Source organism: Macaca thibetana, chromosome 7 (genome assembly GCF_024542745.1).
Source record: "Macaca thibetana thibetana isolate TM-01 chromosome 7, ASM2454274v1, whole genome shotgun sequence".
Lineage (NCBI taxonomy): Eukaryota > Metazoa > Chordata > Mammalia > Primates > Cercopithecidae > Macaca > Macaca thibetana.
In genome coordinates, this window is record NC_065584.1 from 157,034,578 (window position 1) to 157,049,902 (window position 15,325).

Consider the following 15,325-nt stretch of genomic DNA (forward strand, 5'->3'; position numbering starts at 1 on the left):
AATCCTTATGAATATTGAGTTTTCTCTTTCATGAACATGTTCTATCTCTACATCTCTATCTTCTGTGTCTTTCCAAAATTTAGTAATTTTCTCCGCAAAGTCCTTATGTCTTTTAATAGATTTATCCCTAGGGTCATATAATTATGTACTTCTGTTGATGTTTATCTAGGCTGACATAAGTCAGAATTTTGAATGTGTATGTGGAGATGTATAACATGACACAATGTTAGATCTTTTTTTGCATAATCCAGTTTGAGCTATTTCCTTGTAACTAATATAGGTGGAGTGTCAGAAAATGATTATTGAGTGGTCAAAGGCATCATCTTGAAGAGGAAGACGGGCGTATACTTCTGAGTGAATTGGACAATGGGGCAAAGCAGGAAACACAAACTGACTTGCAGTTTAAAAAGACGACTGGAAGAACTGAGGCAGATGCATTCATTAGGATCCTAAATAAAGATGGTGGCAGTGTAGAGAGAGAGGAATACATGAATCTAAGAGTTATTTATACAGAGTAGGGATGTCGTGGTGACAATTATGATAGGAAGTAAGGAGTTAAAGATGATTCCCAGACGTTGGCTCTAATGACCAGCAGAATAGCTGTACAGGAGGAATAGAGTGGGGAGCTATGAAGAGATGAATTCTGCCTGGGACATGAGCTTTAAGTATGTAATGGACATTCAGATGATATGAAGACATTGGCTACCTCAGCTTGGAGCCCAGAGTAAATACACATACATATATTATGTATATGTCTATCTATCTATCTATCTATCTATCTATCTATCTATCTATCTATCCTATCTAATCTGTCTATCTACCTACCTACTTACCTACCTATGGCTGTCCAGGTGTAAGACTGTACACTAACACTGTCTAACTGTAAATGAGATAACTAAGAAGAAAGCATAAGAGGAAAGGCCAGGTGCAGTTGCTCACGCCTGTAATCCCAGCACTTTGGGAGGCTGAGGTGAGCTGATCACCTGAGTTCAGGAGTTCGACACCAGCCTGGCCAACGTGGCGAAACCCTGTCTCTACAAAAACACAAAAAAATTAGCCTAGTGTGGTGGTGCACACCTGTAGTTCCAGTTACTCGGGAGGCTGAGGCAGGAGAATCGCTTGAGCCTGGGAGGCGGAGGTTGTAGTGAGCCGAAATTGTACCACTGCACTCCGGCCTGGGCAATAGAGCCAGACAGTGAGACTCTGTCTCAAAGAAGAAGAAAAAAAAAAAAATAGGAGACAAAACCTTGGTTATGGGCTGGGAGTTTACTGAAGGAGTCAGTGATAGACATTGAGAAACTCAGGAAAGAATGGTGTCACAAAAGCCTGCGAAGAAAGAATTTCAAAGAGGGAGGGGTAAAATCTGAGAAAAGGTCAAGTAATTGTTTTCCTTATTATTGAGAAATGTCCCTTGATTTGGCAACATGTAGGTTATTGTTGGCCTTAGTGGAAGCGGCCCTTATGAGGATTACAGCCCAACTGCAGGATCATGAGGCCTGAATGGAAAGTGGTGAAATAGACAAACTTGGCAATTGTTTCACGCAACTTCACTAATAAAAGCAGGACCGAGAGGTTTCAATTTAGTTTAAACATAGGAGAAGAAATGGATTTGAGCCCAGAAATAGCTGAGTTGCCAGCTTTATCTATATGTCTGTATTTGGTGTCCAAGAGGAGGAAGATGTCTGACGTGGGGCAGCCCAGGACAGTGGTTGACGGCAGTAGGGGCTAGAGTTAGGTAGATGAGCTACGAATCATCCCCTGCAACTCCCCAGTGCAAATCGGGACTCAGCGTAGCTGTGTAACCATACGATGTCACTTAACTTTCCTATGTTTGTTTCCTTATCTGTCAAATGAGGATAATATTGACACTACATTGGTTGAGACGAGGATTAAATATATTAACATCCAGTAAAGTGCTTATAATAGTGCCTGACAGGTTGGGCGTGGTGGCTCATGCCTGTAATCCCAGCACTTTGGGAGGCCGAGGTGGGCAGATCACCTGAGGTCAGGAGTTTGAGATCAGCCTGGCTAATATGGTAAAACCCCGTCTCCACTAAAAATACAAAAATTAGTCAGGTGTGGTGGCACACGCCTGTGGTCCCAGCTACTTGGGACGCTGAGGCAGGAGAATTGCTTGAACTAGGGAGGTGGAGGTTGCAGTGAGCCCAGATTGTGCCACTGCACTCCAGCCTGGGTGACAAGAGCAAGACTCTGTCTCAAAAAACAAAAAACAAAAAAAAGAAAAAAAAAAAGAAGTGCCTGACACAGCAAGCACATAAAAATGACGAAGCACTTTTGTTCTCCTAGCTGGATCTCCACATCTATCTTCATTCAGATTTCTGACTCATGTGAGTCTAGATAAACACCAGCAGTTCTCTGAGTTCCTATGTTCAAATATCCTCTTTCATAATAGATCATCCAGACACCCAGCCACACGCTCTCACTCACACACTGCAGCTCACCAGCGAGCATGGCACCCCTTCCTACCCGTGTCTGCCTGCCAGCTGCTCTTCCTCCTTTCCCACACACACTCCTTTTTTTGAGTGGCTTCCAAAACATCTCTTTCTAATTTGCTATAAAGAGTGAGCCATAAAGAATTTATTAACAATGATGAAAAAAATCACAGTTAAGTATCAGATTCTCCAGAGGAAATGAGATTAAAAAGAAATTCTGGAAAATAGTTGTTTTTGGAGAAGGGAATAGCATAGGGAAGGGCGATATTAATAATTTAATGTTTCATCTTTGTTTTAAAAAAACGAATCTGAAGCAAATATGACTATTGAGATGCAACAAAGCTGGGTGGTTACACTGTTTACTAGTTTCCAGACTTTTCTGTTGTTTGAAACGTTTGAAATCAGCAAAAAATAGGAGTATTTACTGGGGTAGTTTAGACTAAACATGGGTGTGGTTAGAGTACAGTAATTACTGTGAAAAAAAGCAAGGTTCCTGGACATTTACAATTTTTTCTTTTTTTTGAAACATTGTCTCACCCTGTTGCCAAGGCTGGCGTGCAGTGGTGCGATCATAACTCACTGCAGCCTCAATCTTCCAGGCTGAAGTGATCCTTCTTTCTCAGCCTCCTGAGTAGCTGGGACTATAACCACATACCACCATTCTCAGCTAATCTTTTTAATTTTTAGTAGAAATGAGGTCTCACCATGTTGCCCAGGATGGTCTTCAACTCCTGAGCTCAGGCAATCCTCCCACATCGGCCTCCCAAAGTGCTGGAATTAGAGGCATGAGCCACTGTACCTGGCCCCAACATTGCGATTTTTAAAAATTTTGTTGAAAAACATAGACACCCCCCCCACCCCCCACACACACACCCCTGCTTCAAAGAGGATTTTTAAAAACAATGGTGGCTGGGCTAGAAAAGATACTAATTTTCAACCTTTATTTCAAAGTTTATTTATTTATAAAGGAAATACAGAATAATTTTGATAAACAAAGCACCCAATTCCTACTTATGTTTTTTTCTTCGTGGAAAAAAAGTATGTGACACATACTTGTCATGCCCTGTATTAAGCTTACAAAAGATATTGACAAAAACTATACAAATCTAGATTTTAGAGTGCTAGGAAAGTTGCCATAAGGCATGTGTACCTACATTAATACTAAATAAATTCCACCTACATCCTTTCTTTCACCCTTTCCCAGTATTTTTCAGCTTTCCTCACAGTCCCAGAAGTCTAGGGGCAATGACTCTCCATCACTAGTGCTGTGATGGCACCTGTGCTCCCACATCCTGATATCCTATCCCTACGGTAATCCTTTGAGACGCACCTGAAAACACCAGTGACATAACTTAACGGATTCCTAGAAGGAACAGTACCTGGCATGCAGCCTCAGCTCCTACCGAGAGGGGAGGTTGAAAATTCTCCCAGTCTCCATTCACTCCTTTGCTTTGATACCCGTTAGGCCTGCTTTGCCTCCTTAATAGACTCCTGGAAAGGGAAGGGGTGGGGGTGGGGAGGGACCGGAGAACTCTTTTCCTAGGATGACTGGAGCCAGGAAGTCAGTCTGGGAACTTCCTCGCCCCCTGGCGGTGCACAGCACACAAGGCCGCCTGTGTTCCGCTCAGGGGTGGGACTCTCAATTTGCAGCCCAGGTGAAGGGAGATGAGTTGGGGAAATAGCGATTCTGCGCATTGGAACAGTCTGGGTGGTAACTGCAGGCCACTGCCTCTGACCTGTTGGCATCCGAGGTCTGATGACCTTCAGGTAAATGCTCTCATGATCAATGGACCAAAGGAGCAACGGTGGAGGTGAGGAACAGCACTCTACCAATGAAGGTCGTGACCAGGCCATGTTAATTTAGTGGTAAAAATAATAACATTAAAGAAAATGTTTACAACAGGAATAGAAAATGACAGAACCTTACTGCTTTAACTCAAGTGTATCACAATCTCTGCCTTCATCCACTTGAGACTTAAAACTCAGTGTCTGCTATTTTTATTTAACATTATCCCAAGCAATAGTAACGTGAAAGTTATGACCAGGATGGAAGCAGGGTTGCACCTCTCCAGGGTCCTTGTCTGGGGACCACCCCTCCTACAAGCTTCTGGTTAATAGAGGTAAGGGGGCTCCTGTGGTGGGTGCCAGTGCTGGGACCTTAACTTATGTATATCTGGGCTATAGCCCTGGACTTGGCTAGGCTGGGCTGTGTGAAAATTCCAAGAATTCTGTTGGTAGAAAATGCCCACCCTATCCTTACAGGAACAGCACAAGGCTAGGCTGGTCTACCTCCCACCAGGACCTCGAAGGAACATGACCCAGGGGCTGAAGGATGGTGTTGAAGGACGAGTTTTACTCAGATCCTTCTCAGCCCTGCCTTCCCCAAGTTTCTGTATCCACTACACTGGAAGCTTTCTGAAAAAAATGCCTGAAACCTGTCCATTGTACCGCTAGTCCAGGGCCCAGCCAAAGAACTTAACAAATAACAGTCAAGGAAATCCTCACCTAAAATGGCTGCGATGCATTACTGCTCCCACCTCTGGCCTACAGTGTCACTTCTGCACTTGAAACCGCCAGGGGGCAGTCTGGGTTCACTACGAGACATTTCCTTCTAGAGAAAATCACACCTGCAAAGACCCTCTCCAGAGCCACAGCCCACCTCCACACCCTCCACGCCACCATCCATTCCCTGTGAATATGCTTTGGGCTGAAAATGGTTGGGAGGAGGGCGATGGAAGTCATCTGCATTATTTTGGCATTGACCAGGGCCTCTTGAGTCCTTCAAATTCAACAATTTACCACAGGCCCGAGTGCAGTGGCTCACGCCTCTAATCCCAGCACTTTGGGAGGCCAAGGCAAGCAATCATCTGAGGTCATGAGTTCAAGACCAGCCTGACCAATATAGTGAAACCCCCATCTCTACTAAAAATACATAAATTAGATGGACGTGGTGGTGCGTGCCTGTAATTCCGGTTACTCAGGAGGCTGATGGATGAGAATCACTTGAACCCAGGAGGCAGAGGCTGCAGTGAGCCAAGACTGTGCCACTGCACTGTCAGCCTAAGTGACAGAGTGAGACTCTGTCTCAAAAACAAAAACATAAAAAAAAAAAACCTCACTGACCTAGAGAACAATATGTGTTTAATAATATTTAAATAATGGTTGTATGAAATTGAAGCAGCAAGAAACCCAAAGGAGAATAGCTCTAGGGGAGGGATGTGGATAAGTATGCATGGGGGAGAGGCTGTTCTATGACCAGGTTGGGTCTGGAGCCCTCCCCACTGTCCAGAACGCCTCCAAGCCCCTACATTTTTCCATATACCAACGCCTTGGAGATATAATGCAGAAATAAAGTGAGCAGGCTGAGGATTAGGGCAGGTGTCTGGAATATGTTCAGGAGTGGGAGGGGAGTGACATAGCTCATAGGCTAAGCAGAGTAGCACAAAGGCTAGAGGTTTTATTCCCAGCCCTCAACTTAAAAGACCTCAGGGGCAGATACTGACTCCAGACTGGCTGTGCCCTTACCCTAAGGCCATTCACACTTTTTTTTTTTTTTTTTTAAACACAGGTAGTCCATGTTTATTATAGAAAAATGCCACATTACTCTTTATTGGATGTGAGCGCCAGCACCAGCCCCTTTCTCTCCAAGCACAGGGGCACGCAGGCAAGGGGCTCCGTCCCCCGGCCGGGATGCAGTGGAAGCCTGGCTCCACTACCATTCTCCTACAGCCAGCACCCTCCGCGGTGCCTGGGGCTCAGGTCTGTTCAAACTCCTGCTCACAGTAGCCTACATGGAGGGGTTGGGCCTGGACACCTCGCCTGCAGGAGGACATGAAGAAATGGCAAGATAAGCCCCTAAGAAGGGGCCCCAGCAACACTTTTCACACCCGTCAACAGTCTCTCCTTCCCCATTTCGGTGACTCTCAAACTGTCACTGTACACCAGGTGTACCTGGGGATCTCAATTCCACAGATTCTCACTTGGGGTGGGGCAAAGTATGGGCAAGAATCTGCAAGCTGAACAGGTGCCTCATGTGATTTTGATACAGGTCTTGGAGATCCAGAAATGTTGGCAACATCTATTTCTATCCTGCCTATCTCGTACCCTAACCCCAAATAACTCAATCCCTTTGGAAAATAGGTAGATGTCTGAAAGGCAGCCAATGCTCCTGGCCTACTTAGCCCTCTGTTCCTGATTCCAAAACACTGTAAATGTGGTAGCATTGGGGGACTTAGGTGCTGTCCTGTCCACGAATATGGACGTGAAATCCTGTCCTTGGGTCTCAGACTATAACCTGACCAATCTCCTTAGGGGACATCTAGGTATGCTTCCCTTATTATCCAAGTAAGCAACATGCTTAGAGAACCAGCTGGAAGTCACCCAGTGAATGACATAGTTAAGGCTTAGATGTTACCATGCTTGACTCTCAGCCCAGGACTCTGCTCTGCATTAGGCTATGTCCCCCAAGTTCTCAAGACCTAGCCAACGAAGGAATCAGGGAAATGACTATCTTACACAGGCACATCCCTGACAGAGGCAAAGGTGTCATGAGATCCTGTAAGTCAGCCTGGTTCAAATCCTGCTTCTTAGTGACTTTGGGCAAGGTACTGAACTTCTGTGCTTCAGTGTCTATCTCTAAACTGGGGACAAAAATGCACCTATCTTATGGGGTTGTGGTGAAGACTAAATGAGACAACATGTGTAACAAACTTAACACAGTGTTTACCACAAAATACAGTTGTCCCTCAGTATCCACAGGGGATTTGTTTCAGGACCCCCGTGGATACCAAAATCCAAGGATGCTCAAGTCCCTTATATAAAAATGACATAGTATTTGCATATATCCAATGTACAACTTCCCATATACTTGAAATGATCTTGGATTACATATGCCTAATACATATAAATGCTATGTAAATAGTTGTTATACAGTACTTTTTATTTGTATTTTTTTGTTGTTGTATTTTTTTTCCTGAATACTTTTTATCGCAGTTGGTGGAATCCATGGATGAGGGCCGACTATAAGCCTCTGTAAGTGTTAGCTATTGTTATTATTCTCTTCCTCTCTCTAAGGGGTTCCCCAGCCCTGGATCTGCCCTACCCTGCCTTGCGAAGGCCCCACAGTTTGCTTACCTCAGCAACTCACAGCGGAAGTGTGACAAACGTTCATAGGCAAATGTCAGGTCAGATGTCAACTTGTTGCTCCACAGCCTTTCGGCAACAGCCCCTGCTCTGGGCCTGGAGGAAAGGGGGCATGTGCCAGATTGGGCTCTGTATTCCCTGCAAAGGTGCTGGACATCCATAGGCTGCTACCTCTTGTCTAAGTGCCCTGGACTAGCTCAGGCCAAAGGAAGTGATCAATACCTTGTTATGAGCTACAGTCAGGTTAGATGGCTCCCAGAAAGTTCTAGGGCTCAGCTACACCTTCATTAAAATGTCGGTAGCAATCCCACTCTCTTCCTCTCTCAAAGATACGGGAATAAGAATAAACCTTAAAGGCATCATTAACCACAATGACAGTGACAGCAGCAGATGTCCTTAAAATGTAAACTCTGCACAACCAACCACACTTGGTAAGGCTGCAGTGAAAAGAGCAGAGGGAAGCCTTATTACAGGAATCATGGATGCTTGTGCTGGATCCTGAGCAAGTCACCGATGTTCTCCAGGCCTCATTATCTCTCTGAGAAGTGAGGTTAACAATCCCTATCCCACACACCTAATGGGTGGCTGGAGGGATATAGATGGAAGTCATGTGGAGAGTGAATATTGCACACAAATCTTCAGAAGGCTCGTTGTACGGCCTGCTCTCTCTCAGGCCTGAAAGGAGGGTACTAGTCCAGAGGTGGCTAGATGGGATTGGGTCTGTAAGGGAGAACCCCTGCTCTCAGGTCCAACCCTCCACCTTCCCCCGAAAACCCTTACCAGAGCCTGGGGACCAGGTTTGTGTTGTCCACATATTCTCCCCACATACAAGCCTCTCCACCAATCACGAGAGCCTTCTGCTCAGGGGTACCTGAGGGAAAACAAGCAACAACAGTCTGGTGATGGTGGGTAACTCTAGGGTCCCTCTCAACCACCTTCACAATGTGGCCCTCACCCCAGCTAAGTTGTTTCATTTACTAATCGGAAATGTCTGGCCCAGACCTTCCTGCCTCCCATCCTGTGCCCCAGCCCAGCCTCCTCTGGTCAGCAAGGAGAGCTCTCTGCTTTCACCTTCAAATGCCAGGGGTTCCACTATGTAGAAATCCTTCCAGTCAGGGCCGTAGGATATACGGTTCAGGTACCAGGGGGCGGAGAGAAGGGCCCGGAAGCCGGCCTTGGTGACCAGTTCCAGCTCCTTCATATAGTTCACTGGAATCTCTTCTCGCCACACCTGTATGATTGTGTCTGGTCGAATCTGTTATAAAAGGTCAAATGGCAGTAAGGACACAAAGCTGAGGAGATTCCTGGGCCTTATTCATACACAGGCAACGTGGGACAACAGGTGTGTGCTCCCTCTGTTCCCCAGCAGCAAAGTATGTCTCTGTGACTCCTGACCATTGAGCTCACACCTCAGGACAGAGGCCAAGGAACCCAGGGCCCCAAAAGGCCTCCCTGCAGCTCCCCTCTCTGTCCCTCTGCAACCTCCCTGTCCACACAGTAATACCAGCTGTGAGCTGAGGGCGGCAAGCAGGGGGACCCCGGAGCTGCCATGTCCAAAAGTCTCCAGATGATTCTGGGAATGGGACAAGGCTCCTGAAGAGTCCTTGCATGTGACAGGAGTGGGATCTTACTGATCAACGATAAAGGAGAAGGTAGCCTTGGTCCCACAGACCCAGAAGACCCTAATCTATGATTTAGGAAGAAAAATCCAGCCTATCCAAGTAACCTAGCAGCAGAAATAGGTTTTTTTTTTGGGATGGAGTCTTGCTCTGTCACCCAAGCTGGAGTGCAATGGCACGATCTCCGCTCACTGCAAGCTCTGCCTCCTGGGTTCACGCCATTCTCCTGCCTCAGCCTCCCGAGTAGCCGGGACTACAGGCGCCCGCCACCACGCCTGGCTAATTTTTTGTATTTTTGTTAGTAGAGACGGGGTTTCACCATGTTAGCCAGGATGGTCTTGATCTCCTGACCTCGTGATCCGCCCACCTCGGCCTCCCAAAGTGGTGGGATTATAGGCGTGAGCCACCGCACCCGGCCCAGAAATAGTTCTTAATCAGGTTTGTAGTGAGGGAAGATAGAAACTCTGACACATAAACCCAGGGCTGATACCACAGCGGCCTTTGGTTTTTTTGAGACAGGGTCTCACTCTGTTGCCCAGGAGTGGAGTGCAGTGGCACATCTGGGCTCACAGCAACCTATGCCTCCTGGGCTCAAGCAGTACCCCCACCTCAGCCTCCTGATTTTTGTATTTTTTGTAGAGACAAGGGTTTCGTTATGTCGGCCAGGCTGGTCTTGAACTCCTAGGCTCAAGCAATCCACCTGCCTTGGCCTACCAAAGTGCTTGGATTACAGGCGTGAGCCACTGCACCCAGCACTCTGTGGCCTTTCTAGAGAGAAAAGGAGAGTGCTCTGACCATTAAAGCCCAATCCAAACCAGGAGGTTCAGTCTCTGTAGAGGCAGGGAGGAGCTGGGGAGACCAGAGGGAGGCACCGCTGGTGGCTTCTTCTCTTCTCTGCCCCGGCTCACCTTTACTTTATTATCAAACACCTCCTGCCACACCACATAGCCCTTGCCATAAGAAGAGACGATGTCCAGCAGCCTGGAGAGGAGAGGAGTGTCTCGTAAGTGTCTGCTTAGCTCAGACGGGCTCTAGACTGTTTGTGCCAGTGCTCTAGGGGTTGAGCCTGGCCAGGGGCCTATTCCTCATTAAGCAGTGTCTTTCCCCAGGGTGGGAAACTGACCACTCCAAACCTGAAAGGATGGGAAAAAGGACAAGGGAACCCTGCAGGGGCCAGACAGTGGCCAAGCAGGGCCTGACTCCGGTATGGAAAGGGAGGACCCCACAGAAGGACCCCCAAGGGACCCCACCCGCCCTCCTTCCCTTCTCACGTCTGGATGTAGAAGGACTCCAACTGCTTGAAGTCCTCACCAAAGCCTTTCTTCCTCATAAAGTCTTGGATATCTGGGTTGGACTTCCTGAATCCCAAGAGAAAATGAAGATTAATATTTCAACATCCTGAAAGCCTAATGCCTGGGGATTAGTCACCTGGCCCCCTATAACTTCCTTTTTTCACCTGAAAAATCAAATAAGCAAGGATCTCAGAAGCCCTACATGTAGAAAGTGTGGCCAAGCAAAGTTATGTGAAGCAGGTGAGCTGTTGACACAGGCTGAGAAAGGCTGAGTCTGGACCTGAAGAGTTTTAAGTTCAAACTCCCAAAGAGAAAACATGTTAATCCTCTCCGGACTGCAACATGAGGATCCAAGGTCTTAACTTAAGAGCTCCAGCACACTGGATTCCGGCTTTCTCATCTGCTCTTCCAATTGGATGACAAGTCTTGCTGTCTATTACCTGCTGCAGATCCCTTGCGTTACAACGTCCACATTTTGCTCACATTGTTCTCCTTCTGGAATATTCTCCCTTGCTCACATCTCCAAAAAGCCAAATCATTTCCCCAGATTCAGCTCTGGCGCCCCCTTCTCAAAGAAGCCCCTCAGCCTCTTTTGAGCTCACCAGAACCAAGGGTTTGGACTTTACAACTGAATACTAATTAGACACTGTCATCTATTAGTCTTGAATTCTGTGTCTTGACTCTTCAACCAGACAATTTTAAGCCTTCATAAACAGGGATTATTTTTCTCTATCCTGAACTTTTCTAACACAATTCTGTGTCCAGGGCTGGTTTTTCTATCAATACCTCAAGGATATGAGAGTAGGAAGGAAGAGGTTCACAGTGAACGCCTTGCCCAAATCAGGTAGGATCTCTACGTAGATGGGCAGAGGAAGGCCTAAGACCTGAGCAATGTGAGTCCATATAGACCACTGAGAGCAGCAGCTGAGCTAAGTGGCCCCTCGGGGGCTAACCTCTATTCTGAGTAAGCAACTGATCAGGCCACAAAGGGAAGATCAAAGGGCTCATACCAGCAGGTGAAATCAACCTCATCTCCTCCAAGATGAAGATAAAAATCTGGGAAGACAGAGCTGATCTCCAAGAAGAATGTGCTCATGAACTCATAGGTATTGTTGAGACTGGGATTCACTGGTCCAAAGGTGCCAGAGGGCTCAGACCCAGAGTAGCAAGGAGTCAGTAATCCAGGGATACCTAAGCCAACAGAAAACCCCATACGAGTGTCACAAATACATAAACCCCCAAGCACAGTCCTACACGTAAGGACACAAGTCACACAAAGTAAGACAAGTGTATTCATAAACATCACACATTTAGGTAGGCACACTCAGGCACTCACAGACACTGGTAGTCACCACCATTTAGTCGCAGTAAAAAGATACAAATATATCCACAATCATAGACAGGCAGAGGCTGAGTTTCAGCCAGACAACTGTCAGTGCACACACTCTTGCCTTGACACACTGCTTCTAGCAGGCACCACCCTTGCTCCCAAGGCTGCTCTCCTCACAGGCCTTTAGGCTGAGGGAGAGTCTAATCCAGCCAAACTGGCAAAATCTTTCTTCTCTATCTCCTCCTGCAGGTGGGGTCAACCATCACCCAGAATCTTTTTACATTTCCTAAGGAGTATCTCCCTTGGCCCAGAGACTACTTCCTGCTGCTGAGGTCACAAGATGTCTTCAGGGTTTTGTTGTTGTTGTTTGTTTGTTTTTGAGACAGAGTCTTGCTCTGTCACCCAGGCTGAAGTGCAGTGGCACGATCTTGGCTCACCGCAACCTCTGCCTCCTGGGTTCAAGCGATTCTCCTGCCTCAGCCTCCTGAGTAGCTGGGATTACAGGCGCCTGCCCCCACAACTGGCTAATTTTTGTAATTTTAGTAGAGATGGAGTTTCACCATGTTGGCCAGGCTGGTTTTGAACTCCTCACCTCAGGCGATCCACCCGCCTTGGCCTCCCAAAGTGATAGGATTACAGGCGTGAGCTACCACGCCTGGCCAGTATCTTCAGTTTTCTATCAGGCCAGTAGCCCTTTTCAACCGTCATTTAACCTGCGTTGGGGACTCACACTGGAGGGCGGAGGGTATACAGAAGAAAGGGAGCAGGGGTAGTAACTGACTCTGACCTCTGCAGGCTGCCCTTGGGCTTCTTTCTTTCAGATTCTACCCTGGTGGTCAGATTCCTCAGCATCCACTCGAGGCAAAACTACCTGCAATGGCATCTGAGAAAAATGTGCCCTTACATAGTCTAACAGTACATATTTTAATAGTAAGAAGTGGCTTCCACTGCCCAAAGTGAGTTCTTCCTATCTAAATTCCCAGGTAGAAGAAGTCGATGGAAAACATTCTTCCAAGGACCAAGGCTGGAATATGCCACTTCCATGAGCCATTGCCCTGAAGCTTCACTCTGAGCATAATGAGCAGAGTCCCTCTGGCCGCAGACATCATTCTTACCTGGTCCCCAAGACAAAGTGTGGCCAGGAGTGTCAAACTCTGCAAGCACACGGATACCCCGGAGCCGTGCGTATTCAATGACCTCCTTCACATCCTGTGCTGTGTAAATGTGGGTGACAGGGTTGTAGGACCCCTGAAAGGCACAAGACACCCTTCAGGTTCACATTTCCTGAAAGCTAGCAGAGTAGAAGATACTCAAAATGCCCACAAGACTCCCCAGACATCAGAAAACCTGCCCATAGCCTTTTGGTATCAGGGACTATCTTCAAAAAACTTGATCATAATTTCCTAGAAGTTATCACATCTATTTTATCTGAGTATCGTAATGCCAGTGAGATAATCATGGTAGGTATTAATATTATGTCCATTTAACAGAATATAAATAAATAGAAAGGGAATAAGGCCAGAAGAGATTCTCTCCTGAAGGTCACAAGGAAAATTATTGGCAAAGTTTTGGACTTGAACTCAAGTCTTCTGACTCCAAATCCAGTGTCCTTCCCCTATATTGGTCTAAAACCGACTGGTTAGGATGAGAGACCCTGTTCTTGCCAGGAGGGCCACAGCCAGATTCAGACACTGACCCATAAACTTGGTCTGAGTGAAATGGGGACATACCTTTCTCATGAGCTCTGGAAAAGTGAAGCTCTCATATGGGAAGGAAGGATCATCTACCAGATGCCAGTGGAACACGTTCAATTTATTGTACGCCATGACATCCTGTAGGTTAAAGTGCACACTGTGAACCCATCACAGTCTCTCCCGTTTCAGCCTCAAACTTGCAATGTTGGGCAGGCTCTCAGGCCGCTCCACATACCCCTACAGGCTTGACCTGCCTCAGCTCTCAATTAAGTGTCTATGGGGTCTCTCTATCAAACCTTCCCATCAGGGAGGGATGGCATGGAGGGAAGGCCCTGCACACTTCTACTCTTCCCAGAACACATCCAAAGATGGATGATAGAAGTGGTCTTTCCTCTTTTTGAAATAAATTCTGGCCACATTAAGAGGAGGGCTGCAGCTACTGTGGTACCCTGGAATCTTCCAAAAGCCTGAAGAGCAACACTTCCTCTTGCCATTTGTGTTGTCTGACTGATGTTAATCCCAACTGTGAGACCTCCTGGGAACTTAGTAGTCTCTTAACTCATAATCTCAAAGGCCAAGGCTGGCAGATGTGTTGCCTCCTTTGGTTCCGTCACAGGAGCAAAGGAAAAGGCAGACACAGGAACTGGATCGGGAACTGTCAGATAAGACTGCACATTAAAACTCAAGAGAGTTAGGAATCTCCTAGGTAAGGCTTTTTTTTTTTTTTTTTTGAGACATAGTCTTGCTCTGTCACCCAGACTGGAGTGCAGTGACGCAATCTCAGCTCACTGTAACCTCCACCTCCCAGGTTCAAGGGCTTCTCGTGCCTCAGCCTCCTTCCTTCCTTCATTCATTTTATTATTTATTTTTGGGACAGGGTCTCTGTTGTCCAGACTGGACGGCAGTGGTGCAATCACAGTTCATGTATCCTTGATCTCCCCAGGCTCAGGTGACCCTCCCACTGCAGCCTCCTGAGTAGTTGGGACTACAGGTTTGCGCCATCATGCCTGGCTAATTTTTTGTATTTTCAGTAGAGATGGGGTTTCACCGTGTTGGTCACGCCAGTCTCGAACTCCTGAGCTCAGGCAATCTACCCGCCTTGGCCTCCCAGAGTGCTAAGATTACAGGTGTGAGCCACTGCACCCGGCCCAGAGGTAAGGCTTTGAACATCTCTCTCCTATGACCTTCTCCTAACTAAAGTTAGCTCTGCTGGCCAGGTGTGGTAACTCATGCCTGTAATCCTACCACTCTGGGAGGCCAAGGTGGGCAGATTGCTTGAGCCCAGGAGTTCAAGACCAGCCTGGGCAACACGATGAAACCCCAGCTCTACAAAAAAAAAAAAAAAAAAAAAATTGAGACCCTTTCTCAAAAACAAATAAATAAAGTTAGTTCTGCCAATGAAGCCAATTCCCCTAAATGTTTGTATCCCTGGAAACAGCCTGAGCATTGGTCTACGGTAGCCTGTAAGGTAGATTTAAGTCACTCTTTATTTTTTGAGTCTTGGAGCAGCTCATCTTCTACATTTTTCCCAGGAGCTCATAGAGTTACACACATTCTCTCTTTTTTTTTTTTTTGAGACGGCGTCTCACTCTTTCACCCAGGCTGGAGTGCAGTGGCGTGATCTCCAACCACTGCAACCTCTACCTCTCGGGTTCAAGAGATTCTCCTGCCTCAGTCTCTCAGGTAGCTGGGATTACAAGCATGTGCCACCATGTCCAGCTAATTTTTGTATTTTTAGTAGAGACGGAGTTTCACCATGTTGGCCAGGCCGGCCTCGAACTTCTGACCTCAGGTG

At 46.9% G+C, this 15,325-nt stretch overlaps 1 protein-coding gene across 3 annotated transcripts in view; it reads right to left on the reverse strand.

Annotated features, from left to right (window-relative positions):
• HEXA (hexosaminidase subunit alpha) overlaps window positions 1-15,325 on the reverse strand; it is a 54,913-nt gene that overhangs the window by 15,919 nt on the left and 23,669 nt on the right. For 2 of the 3 annotated variants that reach the window (XM_050796328.1, XM_050796329.1), the window contains exons 6-13: window positions 13,567-13,668; window positions 12,952-13,084; window positions 11,517-11,697; window positions 10,486-10,572; window positions 10,123-10,195; window positions 8,667-8,850; window positions 8,376-8,466; window positions 7,587-7,691 (exon numbers count right to left, since the gene is read on the reverse strand). In XM_050796328.1, the coding sequence (XP_050652285.1) occupies window positions 7,587-7,691; window positions 8,376-8,466; window positions 8,667-8,850; window positions 10,123-10,195; window positions 10,486-10,572; window positions 11,517-11,697; window positions 12,952-13,084; window positions 13,567-13,668 (956 nt within the window). Of the gene's footprint in view, window positions 1-6,031; window positions 6,273-7,586; window positions 7,692-8,375; window positions 8,467-8,666; window positions 8,851-10,122; window positions 10,196-10,485; window positions 10,573-11,516; window positions 11,698-12,951; window positions 13,085-13,566; window positions 13,669-15,325 lie in introns of those variants that run through there. The other variant, XM_050796330.1, reaches the window with a different exon arrangement.